Genomic DNA, 10,211 nt, shown 5'->3' on the forward strand with positions numbered 1-10,211 from the left:
TCAAAATATCGCGAAACTAATACGTATAGCAAAATATTATAGTGGATTTTGAAGGAGGAGGTAATAGCTTAATTTTCATTAAAAAATAGTGTTATAGCGTGTTGTGAAATTCTAGTTAGCTGCATATTTTCTTAGTGTATTTTGTAATGCCAATTCGATCATATACTTAAATTTGACCTAAGGTTTTAGTCATGATGCCCACCAGTGCCCACCTCGGGAATAATTTTCCAAAGTAGTTCATGGGTTTAAGATTATTCAGTATTAAAATCAGCTGCCATCTAGTGCCAGACTATAAATGGTGGGTCGCTCACTAAAGCTGCCCTAGAATAGGGTCTCTATGGATATATTAGCGTATAACTGTGTTATCTGACCACGTACATTAAAATAATTGGCATCAGTGGCAAGATGAAGAAATCTTCTTCCGAAATTGTCTTACGTTGGCGGTACGTGCCTTCCAGGAAGAACGCTATCAGATCTATATTAAACTTTTTACCAGTTTTCAGACAAAAATTTTGATTTTTTTTTAATCCACTAAATTGGTTGGATTTTATGTTGTTTTGGAGACGGTTTTGTTTCCCCAAGCTTACTTTTGCATCAAAAGATAATCGGGACCATTGTTTATGTCATTTTGTATTAACAGCACAAAACAATTCTTACCGTATACCCCCTCCAGAGAGGAAAGGGGGGAGAATGCTACGCTCGTAGTTTCTTAAAACACTCTTTGCAGCAGCACAAAGCTGTAACTGGCGCATTGGCTTGATTTTTACACTCTAAATATTTTTGGCCACTTTCTCCATACAAGTGGATCCACTGTGCTCTGGGAACCTTAAACGTCAAATTACAGTTAGTTCGGTCAAAAAGTGTAGCGAAAATCCTACAAAATACCGAAAATCGAGAGGTACCTTTATGTGGTGGAGATATTTTATGACCATTAGGAACCTCAAATATTAAATTACAAGGTTCGGTCAACAATTTTAGCTAAAACCCTCAATAGGTTCCGGAAAGAGTGAACCGATATGGTCTATTTTCAGTCTTAAACTAAGCTTGGACAAAATATTACGATACCCACAATTTTAACCAAATCGGTTGATCCGTTCGAGAACCATTGTGCGCACCAGCCAAACAGACAGACAAACGGACATGGCTAAATCAACTAAAAATTGTCTGAAACGGATTTCGTCCAAACATACCATTATTTCGATGAGACCTTTAGCCTAAAGGCTGAGGGTATAAACATCATTTCAGATACCAATTTTTCCGTATTCATGCTTTGCTCTTCCCTATAATTTAACGAACTTTTGACAGATGAATTTCTTCATAGTTTGACCACTGCGTCTATTTTAAAACATTATTTAAATGTAAAGTTCAAACAAGTTTAAAGAACTACATCATCTTCTTAATTGATCACAACAGCTACAACCACAAATTTCACACATAGAAATTTATTTCAATTTAGAAACTATTCTGGTTCCCAGCTATTTTTTTGCCTGCATCTATTAAAAATTTACTACAAAATAGTGACGGAGAAGGTTTTCAACCACCATCTGCTGCTTATTATTTTTTTTAACTTTGTTTCTTGACGTTCGTAGGTGTTTTATATTTTGTCACCATAGCCATAATGGCCCAAGTCACGCAATAATTGGGAGTTTGTAAATTATATATGCGGATATGTCCATTTGGCAATATCATATTTAATAATAACAATAATAATAACAACAACCATCCCACATCACAATTTTGCCATAAACAAATGAATCAGTTCATGACCACATTTATAAATAAAAGCTAGAAGAAGAATAACTTCTAGCAAAATGTGGGTATTTCCAGTTATGCGGTTGGTGGTTGACATTTTTCCAATTGCTCATATTTTTCCTTTGATAAGCATCTGACTAAAGGCCAATAAAATAAATAGCCTGTGATTACTGTGTTTGACCTAAGGGAAATTAAAAAAAAATACTAATTTGTTTATGAGGATATATTTTGCAATATGTAATTCGAGAGGTTATTTTGAGAATGTAGGTCATGTGAAGAATTAAGTCGAAAAATGGGTTGGGAAAGTTAAATTAAGAAAAAATTGAAGCAGACAAAATTTTTATTAATTTCTTAGTTGCTTAACATTTATAATATTACACTTTATATGCACTATTATTAAATACTTCTTTTAACATTACAAAATACAAAAACATATATTTAATTAACAAAACATATTTTTTTCAAAATTTAAATGTGTTTTCACTCTCACTCACCTAACCACCTTTTAACAAAATTTTTATTAATTCAACACTAAATCTCGGAACATGAACAACCTCATAACATAAAAAAACGACACACTAACAGAGATCACCTGATACAGATCAAGAAAGTCCACATGGTGGAGGGTTTCGTGAAAGGGCACCCATACCACCCAGTGCTTCAACACATTCCATGAAGGTAAGTAAATCAATTAATTATTAATTTTATTAATTAATTTATTCACTAATATGCCACTAAATAATAACATTTAATTTTTTATTATAATAAAATTGTTTCTATTTTGATTTGTTTTTTTAGGAATACTACCAATCAGATCGTCCCTCATATCCAGCCCATTATCGCCATAGCCAATCCGATTTAACCGAATGGGACGAACAACATCATCAGCCCCATCATGCCACACAAAATCCTTACGGCAGTACAGCGGCCTTACATCACATGGGTCAGCGGCGTAGTGCTGGCACAGAACGTCCAGAGCCCGTTGATCGTTATGCCTACAGAAATGGTGGTCGTGAAAATGGCGATTGGGAAGATGAAAGACCCAGACCAAGGTATGTGGGATATATTTCTTTTGTTTAATTGAAATCATAAATTTTTATTTCAATTTTTGTTTTAGACGACCCGATGGCCGTTTTGCCGATTCAGCCAGTACAGTATCAACAGCAGTTCTAAATCATTACTCGGGTTATCATCGGAGACCCATTAATAGAGTAAGTTTAGTATATATTAGAATAAAATATAACAAGTAAAAAAGTGTCAGTCGGCTTTGCCGACAGATATATACCCTCAGCCAATGTAAAGCGAAACTTTCACCTCCGGACAGATCGAATGTATTTAAGGTCTCTTCAGAATTTTGTGGCCCTTTTTGGACATTTGAACTTGCCGACAAAAATGTGGATTAGGAATTAACTGCACTAAGACACAAATGTTGAACTTTTGTAGGGCAGGTACCTTTAGGCAGGACCGATATGGGCCATTTTAGAAGTTAAACTAAATGTTGATAAAAATATTAGGAGATCCAAAGTTTGGACCAAATTGGTTGCCCCATTCAAGTGATATCGTCCTAGCATTTTAGTGACATTTTTTAAATTTTGGGGAGAAGTTGCGAAAGTTGTGGATCGGTATTGCCCATGAAACTAAGTTTGGATATAATATGACGAAGACCAAATGTTGGACCAAATCGGTTGAACAACTCTCCGACCGCCACATATGGTGACATAGACGTTTTTTATACCTTTCGGGCTGTTTTCCCAAGAAATATGGACTTGCCCCTGAAAAAACTTTTACCGTCGTAATGGAGGTAGCGAATGTAAATCGCTTCAACAAAAATCAAAGTGATTCGAGAGCAGGTCTTAAAGTGAACTTATCCGAAATTTTGTGTGAGAGGTACCAGAAGCAGTAGACAAATATAGTCCATATTCGAACGTGATCTATATCTGGTAGATATATTAGGATGTGCAAAGTATAGATTGCATCGATCACTCCCTTCAAGAGTTATCGTGCGCAAAATTTTTTCCGAATATTTTTAAGTTTTGTGCGGGAGGTACCTGAAGGAGTGGACCGATATAGCCCATCTTTGAATTTAAACTATGTTTTGATAAAATATTATGAAGGCCAAATTTTGGACCGAATCGACAGATCCGTTCGAGGGTTATCTTGCGCTCCAACCACTACACAAGGTGTCATAGGGGCTTTTTGCACCTTTCCGGCCATTTTCTCAAGAAGTATGGACTTGCCCCTGATGAAACTTGTACCGTCGTATGGGGGGAAGTGAATACAAGTTGTTGCAACAAAAATCAAAGCGATTCGAGAGCAGGTCCTAAACTGAACTTATCCGAAATTTTGTGTGGGAGGTACCCGAAGGAGTGAGCCGATTAAGTGCATATTGGAACCTCATCTTAGTCTGGAAGAAATTTCACGATGTGCAAAGTATGGATCAACTCGGTTACACCCTTCAAGAGTTATCGTGCCCACAAATTTTCCGAACATTTTGGAACTTTTGTGGGGGAGGTACCGGAAGGAGTGGACCAATATAGCTCATCTTCGAACTTAAACTAAGTTTGGACAAAATATTACGAAATCCAATTTCTGGGCTAAATCGGTTCATCCGTTCGAGAGTTATCGTGCGCACCAGCCAGACAGACGAACATGGCTAAATCGACTCCAAATTGTCTGAAACACATTTCGCCCAAACATTCTTGGGGTCTAAACCATTATTTCGATGAGGCACATTTTGCCCGTATGAAAGTTTATATACATACCCTCGTTAGCATAAATGCTGAGGGTATAAAAATTTCGATATTTATAGGGTTGGACTACATAACTCCGTAAATCCTTCGCCTGCCGGTTCTATGTACCGACTTGATTAGGAGAAATGTTCGAATGTTACATGTGTTATTGTTCCTGCGTGCTTCACAAAGAGTGCAGTATTCACGAAATTTCTGCTATGACAGCTCTTTTCTTTCGTTCAGGGTTAGATAGAAACCATGGACCATGAATCTGCCCGCATTCGCCATATACCAATATTAGTGAGATGAAATTGATATATTGGTTGTTTTCTAGCCTCATCTGGTTGCGCATGATAATAGTGTGTCTTCAACATCGTTACGTCTTATTGAAAAAATTAACACAGTATCTAAGACCTTATGGTATTGTTCAGGGTGTCTAACATCGTAAAACGTCAATCCTATTTTTCAATAGCTAAGACCTTTGCATCAAAGTCAGCGAAATTGAGGACTTTATTAGTCGATCGCTGCGGTACGTTGCTCACAACGACGCCAATATTGTCTTATAGCTTACAAGACTTCCCTGGGTTCAACAACTTTCAGAATTTCTGGGTAAGGATTTGTGTTGTTGTCTGCTGAGCTTCACCAAGAACATATTATAGTGTATTTCCAACATTCTCATCGCCGCATCAAAACACAAGCTGATATGTAGGAACAAGGTCCCAAGTCCTTAGACGATAGCATTTAGGGTGCAGATAAAGAAAGCTTGGTTGAAAATCCCATGGCGACGGGTTGTTCAATACCAAAGTGGCTCGGAACCTCAATACATCAGCGCTCCGGTCAATATATCCCGAAGATGTAATAAATGTCGGGAGTGGGTGCATCTGAGGGTGAGGAACTACGACATGATCTATATTGCTGTGGGGAGACTAGCTTTCCTGTTGCACAAGTCTATTCATTACAGACCCATCTCGCACCGGCCTCTAAAGGTAGAACTGCCGACGTAGGGTTGCTTAATGTATATATCCCACAGAATAATAGCTGTGCTCCAGATTACAGGTCCAACATTAGCCCGCTTTTGGAAGGCCATAACCGGCCGATTTTGGGGGCCTTTAATGCTCATCAACGTGTGTCTTTAGAGATACTTGCCAAATTATGCCACCTGACAACAGTATAATTGTCTCCTGCAGACCGTCCGATTTCATCACTTCTGATCGTCGCATTTTGATCAATCATGGCAAAGCTAAATGGCATAGTTTGAGATAATTCACCAATCAGCGCCTCAGAGGACTGCCCAACCCTTCTGCTATTCGGGTAGTATAAATGATTTACTGGGACGATATCGCTGCTGCAGCCATTCGCTATATACCTGCTGTTCAAATACCCAAAGTGAGTACCAAAATTCCCAGCAGAGGCGGCGGGGTAAGCAAATGGGCGTGATGATCCAGTGAACACAGAGTCCGGGATCGGACACTGGAAATGAACAATTTCGCTCGTTGAGCACAAATAGAACAAGCGGGAGTGTCAGAGCGAAGAGCAGAGTATTACGTCGCATTATATTTCTTCCTGCCGAGGAGGAACCATCAGAATTCAGAATGGATGATGCTGTGAATACCATCAGGAATGCTAAATCATCCAAAGCGCTGGAACTTGATGGAAACTTCATGGTAATGCTAAAAAAGTTGGATGGGTTGGGAGCTGAGTATCTCACCAAACTTTCTAACCAGTCACTAGCCAACTACATTGTGCCCGAAATTCAGAAAATGGGTCCCGCTACTGAAGTCAGACAAGGGACCCAGCAAAAGTTAATGGTAGAGTCCGTAGCAAAGACTCTTGAGGCTTTACTCCCTCCCAGCGTCAGATATATATATCCAGTTGCCAATCATCAACATGGGTTCCGTAAGCAGCACAGCACGACAACAGCACTGCACTGCATCTCCACACTTATTAGTCGAGGACTCAAGCAGAACAAGCCGTGCGATATGACAGTGTTGGTGGAGCTCGACGTGTTTCTGCCCACCAACGTATTAAAAGCCGTTGATACTGTCAAGTACTCCACGTTATTTGAGGACATTCATTAATCTACCCTCCAACCAAGTTTGAAACTTTTCATAATCAATTATATTGTGTGGATGAAAGTCGTACGTGGAAAGCTCTTGGAGTAAAACATGGTGTTTTTCTGTCTTTCTTATATTGTACCTCTCAAAACGGCATTAAGGTCATTACGTATGCGAATTTTTACGATCTTGTCGTCGGGTACCTTCCCTAATGCGATTTGTGAAAGGCTGGACTCATATTTGATTGATCTTACCACCCTTTTCCGCGTGAAGAATATGCAAATATTCTAGGGGTCACATTCGACAGCATGCTCATGACGTTCGCACATGCCATAGCTCTCTGCGACAAGTTGAGATGTGGGAACAAGGTCCTCAAGTTCCTAGCCGGCAATATTTGGAATGCAGACAGATAAACCTTGTTGCACATAAAACGCGATAGGTCAGTCTATGATAAGCTATTCGTCGCCAGTGTGATCCGCTAATATAAGTACAAGGCGATGGAACAATATTCAAACCTTGAGAACTTCTACAGGATGACTCCTCTTGGCATGAGTGGATCATCTGCACGAGGAGACGAAGATTCTTCCAGTACGGCAACACAATGGCAAGCTTTCGTTACAGTACTTGGTCTGGAATTATCGTGAGTCGTCAATACGTCCAGACATGTCAGGAGGGATTTTCACGACTTTGAGAGAGAGAGAGTGAGTGGTCTCATGTTACAAGAAAGAAGCCCTAGATCAGCAAGCCTATCGAGCAGGTTTGGATTTCATTCACACAGATGCAGTTGCTGATCATCAGCATGGATTCCGTAAGCAGCACAGTACGACAACAGCGCTGCACGCCGTCTCCATATATATCAAAAGCCTTTGATACAGTCTGGCACTCCACGCTGTTTGAGGACATTGAGCAGACAACCCTCCGGGCAAGTTTGAAACGTCGGATAATCAATTATTTGTGTGGACGCGAGTCGTACGTAGAATTCAGGAATTATAAGTCCAAGCCCCGTTGAGTGAAAAAAGGGAGTTGCCCAAGATGGGGTGATATCTCCGAAACGGCTTAACCTCTACCTCTCCTGTATTCCGCCTCCAGACGGCATAGAGATTGTAACGTATGTGGATGATTGTACGATATTGGCGTCAGGTAACTACCCTGATGTCATTTGTGAAAGGCTGAACTCCTATTTATCGATCTTACCACGTTTTCCATGCGAAGAATATGCAAATATCCGCCACAGTTGAATGTCACGGTCGATGGTAGCAGAACTATTCAAAAATTCTAAGGGTCAAATTCGACAGTATTTTCATGTCATCCGCTCATGCCACAGCTATCTGCGACAAGCTTAGATGTAGGAAAAAGGTCCTCAAAAGTACCTGGCCGGCAGTATTTGGGGTTCAGACGAAGAAACCTTGTTGACCACATATAACGCGATAGGCCGGTCTTGTGTTACCGCGAGAGCCATCCTAATCACCACATGGTGGACAGGACACCCCCCTCCTCCCAGGCATGTGAGTTGGGATCTTCATGATCTAGAAAGAGAGGTCCATCAAGCAGGTTTAAATAGAATGCACATGGATGCAGCCGCTGATGCCATAAACAACTATCGTATGAATGCGGTGCTCGGAGAACATCCTCCATCTTTGGCAGCTGATTAGCGTCAGCTGCCACAAAAAACCAGAGTAGTTTGGCTCAATTGCGCTCGGGTTGGTGCAGCCGTCTGAGTTCATATATGGCAAGGATAGATGATACCGTGTAAAACATCTGTCCAGTAGGATGCACAGGCCCGACCGATACACAGCTCTGTCAAACCTACTCAATGAAGTTCAGTAGATCTGTGGTTACATCCTTTCAAAACATACAGATTCCTAGACTTTGAGATAGAGACATAGCCGGAACATACGATCACAGCATATGCTCTTATATCAACATCAATTGTTCCTCTAGTCCGCTCTTTATTTACGCTATTTGCATAGAATTTTTATTTATTTTTTTTTAACTAATTTGAAATATTTGTATCTTTTATTTGCAGAGTTCCAATCTACTTTCCGCAACACTGTGTCTGGTGAAAGAGCTTGACTATCCCAGCTTAGAAGTTGTTGAGCATGCAGTTCGTTGTCGCATCGATGAATTGGCAGCCGAATGATGATGAACACGAGCCTCCTGTTAATGCAAAAGGATTTGCCAAACAATCTTAGAAACAACTTAATTTTCGAATATTTTTTATTCTTAATTTCCTTACCTTTTTGATTTGATTCTGTTTTTTTACGAATGTAATTCAAATTAACACAAATTTCATTATGAAAACAAAATATTCCCTAAAACAAACAAATATTTGTTATTAATTTATTAATAATTGCATTAAAATAATAATTAGGAAACTATTTTTTAATTCATCGTTAAAAAAAATTAAAAAAAAAATAAAACAAGGAAAACTTAGTTAGAATTACTAAATAAGTTCAAATAGAAATTTGAATGTTAAAAAACAATTAGAAAAAAGAAAAACAATGAGATGAAGAACAAGAAAAAAGACAGAAACCCAACAATTGCTTTAACTAATGATGATGATGTACTTACATACATAATATATTTTAAGAACAATTGTTTATATTTTTATTTAACTTTTTTTACACAAAACAGAAAAGTAAAACAAGAAGAAAATCTTAATCTTAATAACAAATAGCCTAAACTAGCAACAATAACAAATTTACAACCAACCAACAACAAAATATGTGTGTGAAATATCACACAGGCAGAGATTAACAAAGAAAACAAAAAACGAAATAAAATTACGTTTCAAATAACGGCTTGCCAATTAAAAGTTTAAACAAAATCTAATATAAAACAACAATTTACACAATTTTTTAAATGTAAATCGAACAACAATACAATTAGCATTACATATTAAATTAAATACAAAAAAATATATGTAAACACATAAGGCATACAATATTATTAATAAATAATAAAACTAAAAAAAACTTACCTAGACGGGGGCTAATTGCAATAAATAAACAAACAAATAAAATTATACTCAAATGTTTTGAATTTTCATTTTGATTTCACTATTTTTGGTTAAACAAAACAATGTTTTCTTTCTATACACATATTGTTAAATTATGTTTACGTATAGTTCATGTACACGTACAAAATCCTTAATAATTTTGTTTATGGATCATTCAAATCTGCCGTTTTAAACAATTTATTTATTTTTTTTTTTTTGTTAAAAATGTTATCATGCACAATTCGAAAAACAACAATAAAATAATATAAACAAAACATTATAGAAGAAGAAAAGAATATTTAATTTAAAAGAATAACAAAACACAATGTTTGTGTATATTGTATATAGAATATAGTATTGAGAATTTGTTTTATTTTATATACTCTTCAAACGTCCAATAAACCGGAACACAAAACCAACTTACAAACAAATATATTGATGTTTTAATATAACAAGTAAAAAAGTATCAGTCGACATTGCCGACAGAGATATACCCTCAGCCTGTGTGGATTGAAATACTTTTTTTCCAAAAAAAACTTACGTATTTAGGGGGTTTTTTTATGGAAAAAAGTATTTCAATCCACACAGCACAAAATTTGCGGGGATATGGATAGATAGGGTTTTTTAAATGAGTTTCGACAATATTTATGGGCCGATTCCGTACAGCGAGGCGAGCCG

General features: G+C 37.6%; 1 protein-coding gene across 50 annotated transcripts in view; it reads left to right on the forward strand.

The window, feature by feature from the left end:
- The window catches only part of LOC141402464 (uncharacterized), a 71,187-nt gene extending 61,223 nt beyond the window's left edge, over window positions 1-9,964 (forward strand). For 29 of the 50 annotated variants that reach the window (XM_073983785.1, XM_073983811.1, XM_073983791.1 and 26 more), the window contains 4 exons: window positions 2,338-2,430; window positions 2,551-2,804; window positions 2,870-2,963; window positions 8,562-9,964. In XM_073983785.1, coding sequence (XP_073839886.1) covers window positions 2,338-2,430; window positions 2,551-2,804; window positions 2,870-2,963; window positions 8,562-8,675 — 555 coding nt within the window. In that variant the 3' untranslated portion in view covers window positions 8,676-9,964. The remainder of the gene's footprint in view (window positions 1-2,337; window positions 2,431-2,550; window positions 2,805-2,869; window positions 2,964-8,561) is intronic. The other 21 variants (XM_073983824.1, XM_073983823.1, XM_073983834.1 and 18 more) reach the window with 1 other exon arrangement.
- The last annotated feature ends 247 nt before the right edge of the window (window positions 9,965-10,211 follow it).

The sequence above is a fragment of the Musca autumnalis genome, unplaced genomic scaffold (genome assembly GCF_047663935.1).
Source record: "Musca autumnalis isolate F117 unplaced genomic scaffold, ASM4766393v1 scaffold_4, whole genome shotgun sequence".
Taxonomy (NCBI): domain Eukaryota; kingdom Metazoa; phylum Arthropoda; class Insecta; order Diptera; family Muscidae; genus Musca; species Musca autumnalis.